This window comes from Bemisia tabaci, chromosome 3, assembly GCF_918797505.1.
Source record: "Bemisia tabaci chromosome 3, PGI_BMITA_v3".
Taxonomy (NCBI): Eukaryota; Metazoa; Arthropoda; class Insecta; order Hemiptera; family Aleyrodidae; genus Bemisia; species Bemisia tabaci.
In genome coordinates, this window is record NC_092795.1 from 54,820,569 (window position 1) to 54,843,436 (window position 22,868).

General features: G+C 39.2%; 1 protein-coding gene across 1 annotated transcript in view; it reads left to right on the top strand.

Moving 5' to 3' along the window:
• The window catches only part of SLO2 (slowpoke 2), a 318,661-nt gene extending 301,073 nt beyond the window's left edge, over nt 1-17,588 (top strand). Inside the window, exons 24-28 of the mRNA XM_019045466.2 lie at nt 1,063-1,101; nt 2,769-2,843; nt 7,465-7,670; nt 11,270-11,690; nt 13,881-17,588. Coding sequence (XP_018901011.1) covers nt 1,063-1,101; nt 2,769-2,843; nt 7,465-7,670; nt 11,270-11,690; nt 13,881-14,057 — 918 coding nt within the window. The 3' untranslated portion in view covers nt 14,058-17,588. The remainder of the gene's footprint in view (nt 1-1,062; nt 1,102-2,768; nt 2,844-7,464; nt 7,671-11,269; nt 11,691-13,880) is intronic.
• The last annotated feature ends 5,280 nt before the right edge of the window (nt 17,589-22,868 follow it).

The following is a 22,868-nucleotide window of genomic DNA, read 5'->3' on the forward strand; positions in this document are numbered from 1 at the left end:
TGGTGATTTTGGAATGAGACTCGTCGCAGAAAAAGCGCTTAAAACTGCGGACACTCTAAATACCCAGGAGAGTTGGAGGTCAAAAGTGTTACTCCAGTACCTAAAGTATCGGCGTTCATATCATATTCACGACCTCTTTAGGAGAAGTCTGTTATGAATTACGAAGATAGTTACGGTCAGATACAAGTAAATGGAGAATTTGCCAAAAAAAAAAAAAAAAGAAAAAAAAAGTCAAATCGTATTGCTTCATCCGAGAGTGCTAAATAAGCTGAGTTCGCAGTATTTTTCATGATTTTTCTGATATGGGGAATTGCAGAGCAATAGATTTAAAACTGAGAACATTTACCGTCTTGTGAATCACTTAGCGGCATTTCCCATTGAAACACATGTTATAGCTGATTCAGTTGTTTTGTCATATTTCCTCCAATAATTGTTCAATTCAATAGCATTTTCGTGCTTAATTCTCTCAGTAGTTTCATCTTAAACATGAAATTCGCCAAATTTCAGTCGCCTGCAAACTCTCCATCGTTGCAGTTGTTTCTTTCTGTAACTTTGTTCAATGAATGCCAATCTCTTCGCACTTACTACCCAGTTTTAGTGCAAAAATTTCTATGACTGCGTATTCTTTGCGAACCTTAAACTCACATCTTTACGGTATAAACTTTTTCTAAATGGTTGTCGGCAAACGACGTGAAAGTATATTGCGAGTAGTTGGTAATCGAGCATGTGTTATTTTCTCAAACCGTTTTTTGAGAATGACAGTTTTTCTGCAACGCGTCACAAAAAGACCATCTGTTTAATCGAATGCGAGAATGATCCGAAAATGCTTGTTTCCAAGGTTAATGTGCTGATCCGGTAAGTTTTGAGTTTCAGTCGTTGAATTTTAGTTTTTACATTCAGTTATTTTTTTTTTAACAAAATCAACGAAGACGTTCTCATAGACGTATTCCGATATGCAGATATTTACGTCACCCAAATATTTCCACTTGCAACCTCGAGGGTTATGGTTTAACTTTTTGGCAATCGATGTCTTTTAATGTCATCTTTTCTCTCTTTTTATAGGATTTAACTGAGGAAGATATTAGTAGTAAATCTAAAAAGGTATGTTCCTCGTTTGCTTTTGTGTTGTGTGTTAGAAAGGTTCTAAAAAAAAAAAAAACTTCTAAATTCAACAAGTACCAATGTAATTAAGCCAGAAAAATTCATAAATTCATTAGCTTTAATGACGTAAAAATAGTTCACGACAAACAAATGACTCGTTAGAGACGAAAAAAGATAAAGAAAATCATCAAAAATACAAAGAACAGGACCGGTTGTACAATCTAATGTCGAGACAATATCGGAAGCGTACCAACCGAGAGAAAATTAAAAAGTAATAAACGGCAATTGTCTAAAGCCAAAAAGAAAGAAACTTGTTTTCAAACGTGCGAGACTTCACAGTTCCGTCCAGGAGCTTAGCATGAATTTGACAGCTCCTATATAGATCATATTCGATACATCAAACCGGTAGAATTGTATCGATGTCGATTGGTTCAACGAGTACACATAGCCTCAGAAGTCAAGTGTGTAGTTAGAGGGAACGGGTTTTTTTGTGATAGTCGTTTGATTCTTAAGAGTATAAGATGGTAATGAAAATTGAAGTTGTCAGGAATTTTCTCATTTTCAGCTTTTCCGGCTGAAATCCTAAAATTTATGTTTGAGGTTATGTTCTATTGTTCGAACCAAACGATACATCAAACGACTATCGAATACGATCCACCCAAGCCGAAACAAATTGACCTGAGTCTTGCCAAAAACTAGTGGCCCGCGAATTGTACGGGCCCGGTACATACGATCTTTAGATATGGGTCTGCGAATACATCCTAAACAAAGAATCAGACATTAAATTGAAGAAAGAGAAAAAAATTCGAGTTTCAACACAGCCGAAGTTAGGAGAGACGTGATGGAACCTCGTTTCTTCACTTTTCTCCCTAATCTGAGCGACATCAGAGCGGAGCATTGCGAGTTAACGCCTCACGCCCTCGCGCCTTCAATTTTGCAAATGCGACACGGACATCCGTCAAGTACGAATAGTTGTATCTCTGCGCCGTCACCAACGCGCTTTGAGGCGTCTCTTATTTATGAAATTTAACAAAAGTTAAGCCTTAGTTTGCTCAAAATATACTGTGATGTGTACTTGTGTTCTACATGAAAGTGAAGGAATCCGTCTTCCTCTGAGAAAGCGTAGGTATACGAATCTTCGCTCGCGAAAAAATCAAAATCGATGTATATTAGATGGGTCATTACAAATAAACTTATTTTTTTGGCGAGCAAGTAAGGTTGGGCTGTACAGACATTTCTTTCTTGTCCTGATGCAGATAATTTGTTTTTATAAGATGTATATAAAAAAAGAGCAAAAACAAAAAAAAACAAAAAAAATAAACAACGTAAAACATGGTGCATTATAATTCAGATTTTCAAAATTCACACATATGTATATTTTTTATGGTGTAGGATGCGGTTGTATGTACACTGGAAAAAAGAGTTACGGGCCATATAGACTTACCGTCCGTTCCGGACACAGATGCTAAGAGTTCCGGATGCTGGAGCCGTAGCTTCGATTGCTCTGGGTGCTACACCCGAAACTTTCAGTCTCTGAGCCCGGAACGCGGACGGTATGTCTATATAGCCCGTAAGTACGGCTTCCACGGCCGGAGGATTTTTTTTTTCAGTGTATTTTGACGTAACACGATCCTTTCTAAGCTTATGATTGTGTGCTCACAACTTAGGAACCAGACCCTGAATCGTATATGCCTATACCGACCAACTGTTTCCCGGGCACCTGTAATCGATCTCCGTACACCGTAAGTGCTGTCTCCGTAAGCATTTCACGTAGCGTATCATACTTTACGCAACGTGCAAGCCTTGTTCTATGCACGCGTTTTATGCTTCACGCATTACAAAATTTAACGCTTTCCGCATTACAAGATTTAACGCTTCACGTATTTTACTCTCGCTTCTTCCGCTGCATGCATTTCGTGCTCTTAAATAAAACCGCTGCTTCAGCTGCTCACATGAGCAGTATGAGCACTCCTTACGTACTGTATATATTCAAGGAGGCTTTACCTTCAACTTCTCCCCAATGGATCTATCAGCCTCCGTTTTGCTTGCAACAACGTCTGCTTACTATTCTACTCCTGCACTGAGCATATAAAAACTTTAAAAAACTTGAGATTGGATGAGTTCGAGTGAGTTTGGATACCCGTTAACATCTTGGGCGAAAATCGCCTGAAGTAAATCATGAAAAACTACTCTAAAAATCCTCATACTGCACGAAGATTTTTCTTCTGTTTTTGACGCATGCTTTTCCGCGTGGGAGTTTTGGATTTGCTCTTGGTACTTGCATTTTTTGTCACGATCATGTTTCCTTACCTTTTTTTGGGCCGAGGCCGAATGATGCACATCCATATGCACTCACGCGCAAATAAATATTTTATCAGTTCATTTTTATTTTAGCAATGTGTAAAATATTCAGCACATGAGAAGAGTTATATTACAGCTCACAAGGAATAATGATTATATAGATACTACGCCACGAATGACGCTGTTAACAACGCAACTAAGCGTATTCCCTTGAGCTTGATTCTGGCAAGGAATACTTGAAGAATGAAGTCACACTTGAATTTCTCTTCTTTTGGGTTTCTTTTAGTCTGTTTTTTTAAGGCTTAAAATGTCTTTTTTTACTGAATTGTCGCGCATCGGAAGATTGAAATCAAGTGAAATATGAGCTCATTTTTGAGATTTCTGATGAATTCGTCTATTTCGTTCGCATGTAAATTGTTACTTCGTGCACAATTCAACAATTTCGCATGCAATTTCGCATTGCATCCGTCAATTTCGTTCGTATGTAAGAAAAACATTGGATTCAGACACTGCTAACATATATCAACGGTGAAAAATTCAAACTACGTATCTCGGTGTGAGACGCTGCAGACTTATTGCCATACTTCATTATTTTAATGTAAAACTACTCAACGGAAATTCTGACAAAGTCACGTGTTTTTTCATCCTTGTGCGGAGATAAATCCGTGGAAAAATCAAGGAATGATGTTGATTTTCTCTCTTTTAAGAAAATAAAATAGGAGCGGAGAGTTTAGAACACCGCAACTGAAATACGTGGTTGGGGAGTTTCATCGTCTATATGCAACGTCGACAGCCACCAAGTAGGAATAATTGCATGAAGGCACTCTTACCAACGTTCGTCACGCAGGTGCTTACCAGCAGATAAGTACAAGGGCACTTTAAGTATACCTCCTTGAACACCGTTATGTATGTCGATTTTTCACAACACAGATAAGTAAGTCTTTAGTTTCATATATTAGCCTCACTCCTTCACAGTTTGATAAGTTCGTCTTGCATTTGTTGAACCTTAACAGTTTTAAACGTAGTGTAGCTCCTCGCCCGTTATATTCATAATCAATCGAGTAGTGCATGTTAATTACATAAATCTTAAAGGCGTTATTATATTAGCCTCATTAAGACACCTGATCATGCGGAAGATGGATTGAATCAAGTTATTTCACCAAAACTTCACGGGATGCTTCTTTTTTATCCTTAACACGGTGCATCGCAGGTAGTGCCGTGGCGTGAATTGCGATGCATCGATTGTTATGCCATTTAAACCTATGGTATAAAGAATCGATTATTAAGGTGTTCGCTGCGTACACCCTGTTTATCGATCCTTTTCAATAGGTTTAAATGGCATAACAATCGATATATTGCAAAGCACGTCACGCCACTGATCGCAGCCTTCTATACTCGAAGACGGCGATAATATTGAATATGTAAGAATAAATTTTTGGAAGTATCGTATTTTTTACGGAGATACTAGATCATTCTCCATTTTTGTTATTCTCGTAACTCGTAAGAAGAAAGGTGCATATTCCAAAAGCAACCAAAAGCTAGAAGTTCATCCCGTGGAAATCGATGGCTATGAAAAGCATATAGCGTCAACTGACCTGTAAAAATTGATGTACGAAGTAACAATTTACATAAAGAAGTTCCCAATGTACATTCACTCCCCCTCTCCACATTTCTAAAAATCCTAAAGATCAATCTCAGAAATATCTTTTTCCATGCATGAATTCTCAACATCAAATTTGTATACATCGACCTCTGTCAGATATCGGAAGTGAAATAAAATGTAAAAACACATCGCTATAGGTCAAACTTTTAAGGAAGTGACAGAATTTTGACTTCCACGGCTTCTCATGTTACCCAATTTTACCACTTAGCGTGAAATAAGCTACAAAATTCGAGCTGAGAAATTTCAACTGACTTATTAGTGATTTTTTAAGTTACTTCTCCAAAGTCAACATTACGTCATAAACTTTCAATTTCTCGATACGAATGTTCAAACTCTATCTCTTTACTGCCAACAAATTATCGGAGGGAGGATATCTAAAGTCACAGATTTTGAAGTTTTTTCTTCTATTCTTTCCTTGAAAATACAGTTACGTCATCGTATATGCTTAGTTTCTTTCTTTCAAAATCGGTTCTTTCTCTTAATTTTTTACATGTAAAATCGAATTTTGGTTTGGTTTTCCGCGCGAAAATTCTTCCACTTTTAAGCATCTTTTCCTCCGCGACAAGAATCACAAATTTATTTTATTCGTATAGTTTTCTTTTATTACCCTTTTTGGTGGTGTTTGGAGACCGAGAAAATGTTCGACTTGAGCGAGATTTCGTCTTCACCGTAGTTATAGACTTAGCAGTGGAGCTTTTGCATGTGTCAAGAATTTGCAATTTAAGTACTAATTCCTACGTAAAATTTCACGAGGAGCACGATGGTGCCGCTATGGTTTCTCTCAAATCAACTCCAAAACACTCAACAGTTCTCAAAGTTGAGGCCGTAATAGAGATGATATCCCACTACCCTGACAGTCCACCTACATATCAAAACAAACTCTTTGCAAAGATAAGGAGCGAATAAATAAGCAGGGTTGCCGTGTTTTGAGTTTTGGAGTCCTTCAACCAAATGGCAACCCTGTCAATGTATATTTGTATGTGTTCCCTATCTTCGCATGCAGAATTTGTCCTGGTGTAGAGGTGAACTTTCAGGGTAGCGGGATATCCTTTCTACCACAGCCTCAACTTTGAGAGCTTTTTTGTGCTTTAATTGGAGTTGATTTCAGAGGAAACCATAGTGGCTTCATTATGCTTCTCACAAAATTATACGAAGGATTGGTACTTGAATCGCAAATTCCTGACACATGCAAAAGCTCCACTGCTATAATAGTCTATATACTACGGTAAAGACGAAATCCCGCTCAAGTCAAAAAATTCTTCAGTTCCCAAACTCCACAAAAAAGAACAATGCAAGAGAACTATAAATAAAACGGATTTGCGATCCTTGTCGTGGAGGAAATGCTGCTTAAGTTGAATAATTATCGCAAAACCCTGACAAAATTTGATTCTATACCTAAAAAATTAAGAGAAAGAACCGATTTTAAAAGAAAGGAACAAAGTATATGATGACGTACACTGGAAAAAAAACCACATCGAATCGAGAGTCCAGACTCTTGAAAACATTGACAAGAAAAAATACCCTAATCGGATTTTTGTTTGAATCAAAACGAAATCCGCTTAAATTAAGATGCTTGGTTCTTGATTTAAGCTAGATTCTGATTGAATCAAGAGTACTTTTTCTTGTCGATGTTTTTAAGAGTCTGGGCTCTAGATCCAGTGTGTTTTTTTCCAGTGTAATTGTATTTTTTAGGGAAGCGTGGCATTTTTGACACGTGTACGAGCTCTATTCACTGTGAAGAGGATAGGGAATGGACCACTAGACAAGGTACAAATTTCAGCATTCTGATACATGTGTCTTGTCCCAAATTCCACGAAGAACACGATACGCACAACGAAAATTACCGAAATCAACTCCTTACGTAGATATTTAATGATTCTTGATGCGTGAATTCAAAGCACCCGCTCATGAAAACTCAATACTCTACGTGATTCACATGGCGCGCTAAACGTTTATCATGACAGTCTCTGCGATATAAAAATCTGGTAACCTCAATCTTGACGCTTTGGCTCAGCTATAGCAAATTGCTTATAGTTTGAAAAGCACATGGTGGGAAATGAACATTGCTCGATTGAGCAGCTTGCTGAAACCATTGTAGTGCGCGATTTGACTCACGTAGAGTTTTGAGTTTCTTGTGAGCGGGCAGTTCAAATTCCTCGTAACCAATGTGAAATAAAAAAGTTAATATCTTCGTTAGGAGTTGGTTTAAGTAATTTTCGTTGTGCGAATCGTGCTCTACGTGCAATTCTGACCAGGAAACATGTATAAGAATGCTTAAATTTGTACCTTGTCTAGTGGTCTGTTGTATTCTTTAGGGAAGCGTGACATTTTTGACACGTGCACGAGCTCTATTCACTGTGAAGAGGACAGGGAATTGTGACTGAACCTGCTTTTTTCAGTTTTCCGTGAACGTGGGGGACGAGGCACGGGACAATCACAATCAGATGATCGAGAGGGCCGAGATCGCGAACCTGGTGCGCTCCCGGATGGAGAGCCTCAACCTGCCCGGCATCGACTACGAGGACGTCAGCGAGAAGCGAAACAGTTTGTCCTACGTCATCATCAACCCTAGCTGTGATTTAAAATTAGAAGAAGGAGATATCATGTAAGTCAAATACACCCTCTAAAATGCTCAGAATGCCAACTCTTAACGTGTAATAAAGCTTGCACTGAAAAAAAAAAGTAGCTCGGATCAAGCATGATAATTCTTGAATTTGCCGCCAAGAATGTTCTTTATCTTCCTTTAAGCTGACTTTTTCTTGATTCAAGAAAAATAATGCTTGGGTTAAGCAAAAAAGTAGCTTATATTAACCAGCAAAATTCTTGATTTAAGAAAAAATACTTCTTGGCGGCAAATTTGAGATTCTTTTCTTTCCAGTGTGAATGAAGGGGAAAATGAGGATCTAACTTTTTATCTAAAATACGATAAATTAATATTTAAGTGAGACATCTTAATTTAAATCGAAGGACAAGGAGACCCTTTAGAATTTCACAAACCAGCCAGCTCAATTGATTTTGTTTGTTAAATTGAGGAGAGTCACACTCCTCTTACACTGGACCCTAGTAGCAGAACCATAGAAGGAAAAGATAAATATTATGTACGAAAGTTAATTTTTTTATATAATGCATGCATACAAAAGTGTTAAAACTGAACATTTTTATGTAACCATTATATAAAAAAATGTTATAATTTTCCTGAGCTTTTCGCGAACATACTAAAAATTCTTCTAATTCGCGAAAAGCTCACGAAAATGATGACCTATTTTTTTATATAATCGTTACATAAAAATGTTCACTTTTAACACTTTCGTATGCATGCGTTATATAAAAAAATAAAAAATGTGTGTATAAAAAAAAATTACCTTATCTAGCTTTTATCATTTTTCATATATTACGGTCAGGTCTGAACTTTGATTTTTTTTTTACACGTTTTTTATATAAAACGATCATTTAGGTAACAGATATGTTTTTTTTATACTTTTTTTAGAAAAACAAAAAATTTTTCTGCTACTAGGGAGGCGTTTCACGTGAAATCAATGAGCCTCCATAAAATTTGTAGCCCAACCGGCTCAATAATTGTTAAAACTGTAATCGTATTTTGCTCGAAATAACAAAGTGTTTCTGTTCGTATTTCTTGTTTTTTCACTCGGTTCTGAACAGCCGATGGGAGAGCACCTTCCAATTTTAGGTTTGGAAAAAGCGTTATTTTGGGGACACATCATCCTCTCTGAGTACGTTGCAGTTGTTGTACAATAGAGTTGCTTCAAGGGTTCCCAAATTTGGCGCGAGAAAATAAGCCCCACCCCCACAATACAAAGCGAATTCGAAAAAAATGTGATCGTTGCTTGTTTTCGCAACACAAGACGAGTGATGTCTCTGGACAATGTAGGTCTTGTAAATACATGTTCATGTGTGTATTTTGCGTCGAAGCTTTAATGCTTTATACGCGAACAAAACTGAATCCATAAAACAGTAATTCGCACATTCACATTTGCATTATCTGATCGCTTCTCGTGCATCGCTGATGGGTAAGATGGCAAAGGGGAAGAAAATAATAATACAGTAATCTCTCTTACATAACGAGAACTCAAGGGACCGGCTGATTTCCTCGCTACAGAGAGGTTCTCGTTTTAACGATATTCGATCTGAAATTAGACGGACGAGCTCCTACATCAATGACACAATAGACTAACGTGCCATTCAGAGGTGCAAAATCTCTAAAATCCTGTAACATCCTAGGATTGCAGGCTATGGTGTGGACCGCGGTAGGTCCAGTACCGAGTTATTACGAATTTCCAACGATTAAAGTGCGCTCTGTCGTGAACGCGCAATGCTTGAAGTATTCCTACAGTCTTGTAGGCGCTAATAATGCGTCTCACGCCGACCAGCGACCGTACTGTGTTTGGCGCAATGCGTGAAGTATTCCGACAGTCTTGTAGGCGTTAATAATGCGTTTCGCGTCGACCAGCGGCCACACTACTATTATATGTTTGGCGATACTAGAAGCGACCATACAGCATTAGATTTGAAAGGAACTTTAGAAATAGAGGAGAGATAATAAGTTCGAAGAATGGCTGGATAAAATTTATGAAACAGTTCATGTAAAGTGCAGACAAAAATATTCGAATAAAAAGTCTCTCGAATATTAAACGAAAACAAGAAGCAGAAGCTAATGCGAGTAAATTTTCACCCAAGAAAAAGAGACTTGCAGCAGAAAGAAATTTTGACGTTGAGGCACAGTGTTTATTTTGTCAGTAAAGAATTCGACTGAGGAATTTGAGAAGGAAATGAGGGCAGATTTGCGTCAACAAGTAAAAAAGTTCTCACCTTAAAATGTAAAACTACACTTTTTAAAAAAAATTGAAAATCTCAAGAAGGAATGGGTTGAAAAAAGGTACTAACACGAGTTGTAAATAGCTTTGATCTCTTCGCCAACGTAGCAACGCCCTAATCAGAATGCATTGATAAGCTGTATCATGGTTTTCATTCTAATTTGCCACATACTAAAACGGATACTGTTAGAATGGAGAATTAGAGAAATAATTAAGGGTGGCCCAGAAACTACCCGCATCGACAACCCGCCCTTTTTAAATTGTGTATAATCTGTGGGTTGAGAATTGCTGGATTTCCGCCTATTTTTAGGATTTTTAATTAAATGATCAGTATAGTTAGTTATTTTCGGTGTTTTAAGTTTAAATTTTTGTCTCTCGTCACACAATTAAACAGCAGTGTCATCAACGTATCGAGGTCAAGTGCTGGCGATCGGTTCAATTCATCGAATAAAGAGATACACTGAGAGTTGAGACAGCGCAGCTCATGGTTCTCACAAACGGGAATAAAGATCTCACAAATTGAATGTTTTTCGTAATATCTCATCAACTTATTCCCGAATTCCTGTCTCCATTCTCTCTCTCATCCCGTTTGTTCCTTGACCTCCCTTAATCTCCTGATCAATCCTAGTTTATAATCTTTGCAATTGGTGAGAATGTAATCTTTATTCCCGTTCGTGACTTTACGGAAACCCAAACTACGGGAACCAATCAGAAATGGATTCGTATTGTCGTTACTCTTAGTATAAAGGAACGCTATGAATAAAGAAATCATAGCACCTGACCTTGAATATTTGATGACTGGATTTGATCGCGTGACAAGCTTAAAGAAATAGGCCTGAATACACGCTCAAATGTCCATCAATTTCCGATCAAATGGTGACTTGTGCGCACCATCTACCATCAAATCTTTGCGGCCTGCAAAAATTTATGGTAGATGATGGAACTGTGGGTCTCATCCTTCGTCTCATTTCCACGCAACCGTGCTTATTTCATGCTTATTTCAACCAACACACTGTTTTCATTAATTTTATTTCAAACTCTCGACCGCCATTTTTGTCATCATTTTGATCGGGACTTGACGGAAATTTGAACGTGTATCCAGACCAAATGGACGTAGTTCTGTCAAACGGAACTAAGCGCCAATTTGAGTTCCTTTTGAGGAATTTAGAATGCCAGATAGCGCGTTCTGTCAAACGGAACTAAGCGCCATGGAAAAGCATTACAAGTATAGGACGGAATAAGCCAGAAGCCCGATTCCGCCGCCAATCCAAGCCCCCCTCTACCTTTCTCCCCCTATGGCGCTTAGTTCCGTTCGACAGAAATACGTCCAAATGGACTTTTTGACTGATTCGCGGGGTGTTGTTGTTGACAGCTACCTGATCCGGCCGAGCCCGTTCTCGGCGCAGAAGACGTTCGAGCGGCACAACTCGCGGCGGAAGTCGAACATCAGCTTCTGCTCGCAGCTGGGGCTCTTCGGGGGGTCGAGCGGGGGGCCCGGGGGGCCGGGGTCGCGGCGGAACTCGGGGTTGACGTTCACCCTTCCGAGGCCGCCGCCGCTGGTGACGACCAAGGCAAACTCCCTCTCGCTCCCGGACAGCCCCACCGTGGCCGGCTGCCTCCGGGCCCGCTCCAACTCCCTCCGCATGGAGGAGATCCTCCTCCGACGCTCCAGCTCCCTCCGCCAGGGGCTCGCCTCCCCCATGGCCATGGCCACCCGGAAGAGCAGCCTCGAGGAGCTCGGACATGGCTCCCACTTCCCCATGTTCACCGCCGAGCGGAGGCAGAGCATTCAGGTATGTTATACTCATCTTCTCCTCAGTGGCGTGGCGTGCTTTGCGATATATCGATTGTTATGCCATTCAAACCTATGTAAAAGGATCGATTAACAGGGTGTTCGCAGCGAACACCTTAATAATCGATTCTTTACCGTAGCTTCAAACGAGGAAATATCGATAATCGATCATTCACGCCACGCCACTGCTTCTCCTCCGTCCCACAGTGGATCGAGTGGATTTGCATACACGATTTTTATCGCTTCATCTGGAAGTGCTTTAAAAGCTGATTTCACAGTATTCTTTATGACTTTTTTTTGACATGGGAAATAGTACAAAAATCGATTTAAAAGTGAGAAAATGCACCGCCTAGTGACTTCATCCGGAGTACAAAAATCGATTTAAAAGTGAGAAAATGCACCGCCTAGTGACTTCATCCGGCGGCGTTTCCCATTTAAACAAACGTATTTTAGCAGATTAGATCATTTTGTCATATCTTCTCCAATAGTAGAGCATTTGCAGGTGTCAGAAATTCGATGAATTTCGTGTTTAAGTGGAAACTACTGAGTGAACTGAACACGTGGATACCCTTGGTTCATGATTTGAACGATAATCGGAGAATAAATGACAAAATGATCCAATCTGCTAAAATACATGTGTTTAAATGGGAAATGCCGCATGATGACGTCACTGGGCGGTGCATTTTCTCACTTTTAAATCTATTTTTATACTATTTCCCATATCCGAAAAAATTTATAAAAAATACTGTGAAATCAGCTCTCTAAGCACTTTCAGATGAAGCAATAAAAAATTTGCATGCAAATTCTCCATTGTTCAATTTATGAACCAAGGGTATCCTCCGGTTCAGTTCACTCAGTACGTAGTTTCCACTTAAACACGAAATTAATCAAAATTCAGACCCCTGCAAATTCTCAATTAGAGAGGTCGGTCATGAAATTGTTGAAAAAAAAAACTGCGAATTTTGATGTTTATTTTGTCTTATTTTAAAGTTCAAGGGGTGTTTCTAGAAGAAAATTTCACGGGGAAGCCAATAGAACCACTCCTAGAACATCAAAGTTTGGCATAAACGGAGTTATGAGCGTTTAGAGTTTCCAAATTCTGTCCGACCTCTCCTATCGACTCGATCCACTGCGCGTCCTCGCATCCGAGGAAGAACACCGCATGAGCCTTCAAACTTTCATAACTTTTTTTTTTCAACCAAATGAGCTGATCTTGATCTCGTCAGAAAGCTGTTTCGATGGTGAAACTACCAAGCCACGTATCTCGTTGTGGGTGTTTAGAAATATCCGCTCCCATTCTTTTATTTTGAAGGAGAGCCAATCAATACCATTCCTTGAAGTTTTCACGGAGTCTTCCTCGCTGAGAGAAGTAAAACTACGGAAGTTTTCAAGAATTGACGTCGAGTAGTTTCCTATTTGTAAAATGAAGTATAAATGGAGGTCTGTATAGAATTTTTGTACCGATTCTTTTTTAAGCGCGGAAAAAAAAACAAAAAAAAAAAAAAAAAAAAAAAAACAATTGATTTGTCTTGTCGCTCAAAGAAGACCAAGAAAACGCTTTTACTTAGGTCTTACTTTTGAAGTTATAGCATTAGGACCGCGTTTAGCAAAAAGGAACCAAGCCACATCAGCTATTGCCAAATCTGACTGGGCAGTTTAATTTTTTACAAGAAAACGTTTGTGCGGATTCCTATGAAAATTCTAGGGAATTTGCTTCACTTCGCAAAAAATTCACTGAAATTCTCACAAAAATTCGCACGACAGTTTCCATGAAAAAAATTCGATTGCCCAATTAAATTGCAATAACTGATAAGGCTTGGTTCCTTTCTGCTTTATGCAGTCCACTTGTCCCCTTACGTTTTGGAAAGCTTATGTACCGTCACTGGAAAAAAAAAAAAACACATTGGATCTAGAGTCCAGACTCTTGAAAATATTGACAAGAAAGAGGACTCTTGATTCTATCAGATTTAAGCTTGAATCAAAAGGAAATCCGCTCAAATTGAGAGGCTTAGTTCTTGATTTAAGCTTAGATCTGATTGAATCAAGAGTTTTTTTTCTTGTCGATGTTTTTAAGAGTCTGGACTCTAGATTCAATGTGTTTTTTCCAGTAATCGATGAAACCTCTTCCGGTCGAATTCTTCCAATACTTGTCATGTTTCTAATTTTTTTTTTCTTTCTTTTTTCTACTCAGCCGTCCGACACAGCCATCAAGATCGCGCTCAATGGGAGCATTGGACTGGAGGTGACACCGCCGGAGGAAGTGAGCTCACCGTCAATCACGAGCAACACAGGGCTGGTGTCCTCCCACCCCTCCCCCACTCCGTCTCCGAGTCAAAACGCAGAACACCTCCAGGGAACGATCGTATGATATAATCTAATGTGGGGCAGGAGGCTCTCTAGTGCTTTCCGAAACAATAAATGGATTTAAATATCCATTTAAACCTGCTCCACACTCCCTTTTAGAGCCCTATTTGGAAATGATTTCGACAGGGATAGAATTAAGACCAGAGCACACATCTTTCATCAATTACACTTTTTCACCGCAGAGTGCACGGGAAAAAGTAGGGAGGGGTTGTCGGATGGTATGGGCATTTCCGATCAATTGTGGTTGTTCCCCAATAAATTATGTCACTAACCAAAATGTTGCCCAGTTTGAGCTGCGACACGACCACAATTAATTGGAAATGCTCATTTCATCCAACAAATTGGGGTAGCAACACAAATTCAGGGGATAACTCCTGACTTTTTTTTCCGTGCGGATTTATAATTAAGAAAATTTCGGGGGGGGGGGGGTTGCTGAGGGACCTAACCGGCTAAGAAAGTCTGTGACATAGCAAAAAATTACATTTTCGAACGATCTCTTTCCCGCCCCTCCATTTAAATCCTCTCTCGGGACGTACTGAACATTAACCGCAAGTTTCTGCAATATTGAAAAGACTTCTGCGAATTCACAAGAGATTGACAAATTTCCGTAAATTCTTCTTATCATCAAAATTACATCTGCCCTTTGAAGAAGTCATATTCAATTGAAATTTACTTTTGAAAAACCACGATCGTTCCGAATTTTCAATTTATTTTAACCTCCCAGAGTTCTGTAATGTCAAAGTTTGCAGTGCTAATTAAAACCCAGATTACGTTTTGCCGCAATTCCTCGTCAGAGAACTTCAGAGGACGCATTGTTCATGACGCTTTGTATCTGTCCTAAAAAGATTCAGTTATTTTATTTTCGGCCCAGAGAGTTCATATTTTTTATTCTATCCCTGTGAAATCTGAAAAAATTTTCCCCTAGATTTCCTTGATTTTTGTGATCTTTGCGAAATAATTACTCCTAAAATACCCCTTCATTCATGTGCTTTGCACTGATGAATCGGATTTACGTGAGCCTTGTTTTAAAGTATTCGTTTAACTCGTATTGCTAAAAATATGATGGAATTGAGTGCAAGAGAATGATTTTAAGTCGTACATATTTGTTTTTTGAGCGATTTAAGGATTATAGATACAAAAGTTTGCACCATTTCTAAATTATCCTTTCCGATATATGTACAGCTGTGTTTTTTGGGCGCATTAAATAGAGTAATCGGTAAAAGCCGCGTGTCAAATTTTGTATCAAAATTTACGGAAGTACTTAAAGCTTTTATGGAACTAATTGAAAGTTAAGAGAGCATGTATATTTCTATTTTGTTACGTTTTGAATGAAGTTTTTAAATAGGGACCATTTTTGACTTCGCCAATCATGTATGTAAGTAACCGAGGTATGTTATTATCGAAAATTATATAGCATCTTAAATTTCGATACTTTAATTTTTTAAGTATTTCTCTCACATTCCTGACGAATTAGAGGTTTAAGTGTGTTTAATGGGAATGCATAGTAAAACTATTTTTACCTCTCATAGATACCGTCTATAAATACAATTTCATCTCAATCGCTCATACTTATTTTTCGCTTATAGGCACTGATCTCATAAACATCTATCTTTTTTACGTTAAATTAACTTCAAAGAGCTGTGAAATTTAATTAATTGCCCCGAAATAAGTGCATATGATTCCGGCATATGTTCAAACGCTTTGTTGAGTATAGTGGCTACAATTATTAGTCTGTGAAATATTTTCAATTAGTGTAACTTGCCAAGGGATCCAAACCTTGTTTCTATTTTTATTTCAATATGCTGGTTGCGAGGCAAGCTCTTCATTTTTTGCTTTTTTATAGAAGCAGCAATCAGTTTTCATTTTTTTGGGGGATATACCTACTCTATGGAAGCGGCATTGAAATAACTATGAAAATGTGGGAAAGATGGGAGACAAATGATAGAAATGCTTTACAAAACGGGTTGACCCGTTTTACAACATGCTAGACCACTAGAAGTTTCATTATCCAAAAAAAGAACCAAATTTTCCAAACCCTTCTAGTCACAGAAAATGATATTGGAATACATATGAATATTAATACCTATCAGTACTGAACCAACTGAGATAGATGTATTAATACCTAAGAGTACACAATATCGCTTTGCAGAATTTAATCTATGCTTAAATCTGAAGTAGCAAAATCGCTGACTGCCGTGCCTGCATTTTGCAAGTTGGATTAGGTATATCGACGGTGAAACTACCAAACCACGTATCTCGGTTTGCGACGTCGCAGACTTCCTGTCATACTTCATTTTTTAAAAAAAAAACCACTTAACGTCCAGTCTTGAAAATTTCTGTGATTTTTCCTCTTCGTGCAGAGAAAATTCTGTGAAAATTTCAAGGAATGATAGGTATTGATTTGGTCTACTCCAAAAAATAAAATGCGAGCGTAGATTTTTAAACACCGCAAACGAGATACGTGGTTTGGTAGTTTCACCGTCGATATCCTCCATTAAGGAGAAAAAGTTGCCACAGGAAAAGTTGTCATTGTCAGCTCAGTGAATTGAGAGTATATGGTTTGGTTCCTTTTATTTTAAAGAAAAATTATTATGTTTTCCTAAATGCGCATCATTTAAACCCAAATCAATGGAATCATTTTCGAGAAACTTCTTAGAAAACTGCATGATATTCTTCCCTTCTGAAAATGGAGAAGGAGAAAGAAACATCACGATCATGATACAATCTTCTTGACTCTCACGATTAATATTCATGCTTTCGTAAAATTTAATATTAAGCATCCGCGTTCGGTTTTCACACGAGTAATAGAAGGAAGGAGTGATTGAGAATCACAAATATTGTCTTAAAATCTGGCACACTGGCAAAAAAACCACATTGGATCCAGAGTCCAGACTCTTAAAAACGTCGACAGGAAAAAGTACTCTTGATTCAATCAGAATCTAGCTTAAATCAAAAACCTAGCCTCTTACTTTAAGCGGATTTCGTTTCGATTCAAGCAAAAATCCGATTGAATCAAGAGTATTTTTTCTTGTCAATGTTTTCAAGAGTCTGGAATTTAGATCCAATGCGTTTTTTTTCCAGTGCATAGTGTTTCAAACGTAATCTGTTTTTTCCCCGGATGCTATAAATTTACATCTAGACACGCTCATAGTTTTTTTTTTCTGTGGGAGGGAGTATTTTATTATGACATCGATAAAACACAATCGAAAAGCATAAGCTATTCAGTCATCTCGTGTTCTATCGGACTAATGAGAGTTTAGTCAATGTGAAATTCGATTGTCTTGGTCCTAACTTTTCTTTTTCATTCCTTGTACATTACTTTTTTTTCAAAAGGAGCGCAATCTGTAACAATTTTCTCTAAGTGTCCTTAAGAAATTTTACTAATCTACTTGTGTAAATAAGTTATGTACACATGTTACACACTTTGTTAAAATATCAGTAAATAGATATATAATTTATTGTAATAGAATTTAGTTGAATATTTTTCTTTGTTACATCATCTTAAATCTAAAATATATATAATAATTTCAGTTTATTACGCTTAATTTGTGTTCATTACCCTCAACGCTTTGGTCGGATGAGCTGTTCCTGCCAGCTCTGCCATGCCCGTCCAAGAGTGACCGTCTACTTACCAAGCAACGCTTTTCCCCCCATTTCTTAAAGGCAAAAAACTCGGAAATTGATGGATTCTCTAGTTTTCAAATACTTCGACTTCTCATAGTTCCCAAGCGTTTCGTAATTCTGGGCTTACCTAAGTGACGCATCGTAATGCAAACTTAGACCCCCCTCGAATTGCATGCCGTATGTGGACGGCCTCACAAACTGGAACAATCATGTCACTTCAAAAAAACAGCACACGCATGCTTCCGCCACCGGTAAATGCGTAGGTACCACCTAAGCCGAAACGCCTTCAATTTTTTAGATATGCAATACAGACAGTCGTGGAGCTGGAATAGTTGTATCTACGTGTTGTGGACGGCGCGCGTCCGTTGTTCTGCTTCTTAACGCACGCCGCGTCGTCTACTGCCGAGCTAAGGAAAGACGCACTCACGATGAACATTCGAGGGTATTGCCAAATTGCATTCTACAATCTGTATTTGTAAGGACAGTCGTGAAAATTCCTCTTGAAACTTTCAGATAATTTAGATCTGATTTCGAATAAAATTCTCCTAAAAAAACTAAATTCTCAGGTTTCCCTGGAAATTCGTACAAGGAACTGTAGCAACATCTGAGGGCTCATACGGTGTTCTCCTCCCTAAAAGTGGACCAAATGGACCGCACTAGACAATAAAGTACACAGTAAGAAAACGTAACCAAAATTTCGTGTTAATATGGGAAGCAAACACGAGGTAGCACAGGCAGTTGGTCAATTTTTTTCCCCTTAGTTTTCTCTGTGTCAAACATATACAGTTTGGGTCGATGCAACGCAACATTTTGTTGAGCAACCAAGTCCTTTGTGTTCATCCGACACAAAAAAAGTAACACAGAGTAACTCTGAATACGGAAATGTTTAACTGTGCACGAATTGAATCATTTTGATTCATGATTCCCACTTAAAACACGCAGAACTCGATTCTGGTAATACATTTTGCTGAAATAAATCCCAACTGATTGTGAGATATGATTCCAACGTTCTTCGATACGTAAATTTTTAACCTTCCGCACATCAAAAAAGAAAATTCTTCCCAGTGGCGATTCCACCAAGTTGGGAACACGGCCTATCATCCATTTAAACCCATTGAATGTATCAATTCTAGGCGAGACAGGCTGTCTCACCAATAGGATCTTTTATTTAACATATAAATTTAAGTCTGCAGAATATTGCTTCATCGACTCCAATATCCGTTTGTTGCCCCTTCATTGACATCTGAATAAACAGTGCGGAAGGAAGCATGCAACTTATCGAGCTCTTGCGTATGCTGTGGTATTACCTGAAATTGAAGGCGCTCCCCCATTTGATAGAACCTACCGTCCGACGGAATGTCTCTGTCCAGCATGTATAAGTTTTTTCACGCACTGGTTTGAACTTGCAATCGGCTTCACCGCGGAACATGTACTTGGGTAGTGAAAAAGGTTCCACTTGAAGCATTTCTATCCGCTTTTGTTGCCAAATCATTTCTCACTGTAAGGTATGCTTCATTTTTACATAAAAAATAAAAAGAGTCCCCAAAGAGCCGGGGTGGACCACTCGCTAAGATAGAGAATTAAACATCGATGGTGAAAGTTCAAAAAAGCGTAGGTATCTCGGAAAACACGATTTTCCAGGAGAGTAAAAAAAGACATCTTCAACAACACTTTCATGCAGCTATCTCAAAACTATCAAAAATCGACGCACTTCTGCACTTTCACCATCGACATTGTGGTCATTGAAAAAAAAATATCACTCAGGGGGCCGTTGGGTTAAGGGCTCGGGGTCCCACAGAACCCCATCTATTCCGGCCTTGTATAGAAAATCAAGAGTGAAATTTAAGGGGCAGCGAGAGTTTTATGCATACCTAATGTCGTCCCCAAAGTGAGCGGTCGTCATGTGTCTCTGGTATTCTGACCGGTCGCATTTATTAAGGGACCCTCGTCAAGTTGAACAGATTTTCGGGCATCATTTCAGATGAATTTCGCAGTTTTCCCTGCTCCGCAACGAAAATTAAGGGGGGCAGGGGACTTTGAAACCCCTCCGTCAATTCACAGGCCGCTTCCGCGGTTACATTGGCGAGAAATTGCACTCGGACTCGATGCTAATTCGGAGCTATTTTGGACTCTTCGTATTTTAATGAAATCATTCATTGAAGTAGATAATAGACCCAACCCCCTTCCCTGTAGAGGCTGTGGTGGCTCGGGGGAAAATGAAAATTCGGATGTCACAATTAGTGGTTTTTAGGACTTTTTTAGAAGAGAAGCGGTCTGTCCAAGAGCCGCCGAACCTCCTCTGAGAAATCAAAGGCACAGACCCCCTAAATAAACTTTTAACTCCTATGACTTTTGACAGAGGGGTCCGATCGGCTTGCAGTTTCGCTAAACATTTTCATTTTTAATGCTCTTTCTAACGACGTATCCTACAAATGAAAGTATGAGTCTATAACAGGCTCGGACTGGCCATAAGGTCAATCTGCCATTGGCAGATACGCCCCCTTGGCGCGCCAAAAACACGCCCCTCTCCCCTCTGACCGATAGCAAATTCAGAAGAGAAAAAAATTACGACCGAGAATATATGCGGCAAACTTAAATGAACAGAAGAAGAGAGAGTTAGGAGTGAAGAGAGGTGCTTTTACGCATAGTGGCGAACAGAGGTCTAAGATCTACTTCCTGAAGAAACACTTTTCTGTGAAATTGTCACCTTTTTGTTGACATACAGGCGCTTTATCATCTCCCTCCTTCATTCTCTATATGTAACTCCCGTAGAAGCGATAGCCGGTTCGATTTTTAGACATACGCACACTGTATAGACCTCTTGAGAGACCTTTAAACATATTTCTTCCTTTTCAAAATGACTATTGATTCTGACATATCATAGCATATCTCGGGCAAAATTAACCTTACTTTATTTCGAAATTCAATAGTAAGAGACATCTACAGTTTAAACGCGATACAACTACTCTCGCAAGATGGATGTCCAAATTGCATATGAAAAATGTAAGACGCGATGGCGTGAGTCGTGAACTTGTAATGCTCTGCTCTAGGTATACTACTATAGTTTGAAGCACCATTACGAATAAGACAAACGCAAACAAGCACAATATGGAAATAAAGCGAGGGAAAGGATGATCGTTAACGACGGCGCAGAGATACATCTATTCGTACTTGATGGACGTCCGTGCTGCATCTGAAAAATTGAAGGCGCGATGACGCGAGGCGTGAGTTCTCAATGCCCTGCTGTATGCTGCCAATGAGGTGTCGCTCAGATTCGGGAGAAAAGTTAAAAAAGAGGCCCTCACACATCTCTCCTACCTTCGGCTGTGTTATTCACGTAGTGCTTGAAGCACCATTACGAATAAGACAAACGCAAACAAACACAATATGGAAATAAAGCGAGGGAAAGGATGCGCGCTAACGACGGCGCAGAGATACAACTATTCGTACTTGATGGACGTCCGTGCTGCATCTGAAAAATTGAAGGCGCGATGACGCGAAGCGTGAGTTCTCAATGCCCTGCTGTATGCTGCCAATGAGGTATCGCTCAGATTCGGGAGAAAAGTTAAAAAAGAGGCCCGAACACATCTCTCCTACTTTCGGCTGTGTTATTCACGTAGTGTTTGAAGCACCATTACGAATAAGACAAACGCAAACAAGCGCAACATGGAAATAGAGCGAGGAAAAGGATGCGCGCTAACGACGGCGCAGAGATACAACTATTCGTACTTGATGGACGTCCGTGCTGCATCTGAAAAATTGAAGGCGCGATGACGTGAAGCGTGAGTTCTCAATGCCCTGTTGTATGCTGCCAATGAGGTGTCGCTCAGATTCGGGAGGAAAGTTAAAAAAGACGCCCGAATACGTCTTTCTTGTCGTCGGCTGTGTTGATACTCGTTCTTTCTTCTTTTTTCAGGTTCTTGTCTGAATATTTTTTAGGATGGATTTTTAGACCCACGTCTTAAGCTCGTGTAAATCGCAGCACTGACGCGGTTCTTATGGAAATAATGGTGCTTGGAAGTGTCTAGTGGCTTTAATTTTTTATGTTTTCTTTAATTTTAGAAGTCCGTCGGTCACTTCAATACGTTCAATTTTACAATTTTTACTTGGGACGATTAATAAACTTTGAACCTAAAAATATAGCGTAAACTTGTGCTGCTTTGCCAAAATTTTCTGAACCCCTCTGAACGAAGGGGATGCCCCATCAGGAAATATCACATTGCGCCCCTTTAACCAGCCAAGGGCCTACGCCCTCAGATGCGAGCCAGAGTGACCCTGGTCTATAATTGTACTCTATGGACAAGGCTGCCAGCAGTAGTCTGAAAGCTCTTCGATTTGAATTTGGCGGTTAAACCAGCCTACGAAGAACAACACTAGAGCGCTGCACTATCTGAGATGTGGTTATTTTTAGGTTAAAAGTTTGTTTATTTTTATTTGTTGAAAAAGTGTGGCGTTTGTGTTTAGCAGAGTTTCACTCTTGGTCGGAAGGCTTGACTTACAGTATATCCTTGCCGCAGATCATCAGTAAGAGGAGCGTGACACCGATGCGCGTATGCTCTCAGCCTCTGGGGGAGAAAGATGGAACTTCAATTGCACTTATGTATTAGCAATTTCACCATTACATCTATCTGCGCATGGCTCCGTGGCCCACAGCGCATCGCCTCGGCCGGGAGATTCGCGGTTCGCGTTCCCAGCTCGGTAATATTTTGACGTCTTAAAATTAAACATTATGTCAATAAATGCCGCGAGTGGGCCGTAAAGGAATACTTTTTTCCATAAAATAAGAGTGAGGCGTGCATTTTGCGCACGTTTTTGAAAAGGGCTCCTCTTGCAGTGAAAACCTCTGGACCTTGGGTGGAAGGCCCTCTAATTCTTACGTAGACCGTCCAATAATTTTTTTTAGAGGAAAAGCAGACTCCGAAGACAGAAATAAATGTAACATTAGTGGGCAGTATAAACAAATAATTGTAAGTATTGCCTTTTACACAGGGGCCGTCCGCAAATTAGTACCTAATGCACTTACAGGGAGCTTGGGAGGGGGTCCAGTGGTGCGCTTACCTATGCACTATACGTAAGCCAAAAGCAAATAATTTTGTTTCTTCCAAATTCCGTTAATTTAAAGACTTACATATAGTCAAATTTCGTTTTTTAGACGTTTAATGTTTTTCGGTTTAAAATGTAATTTTACTGA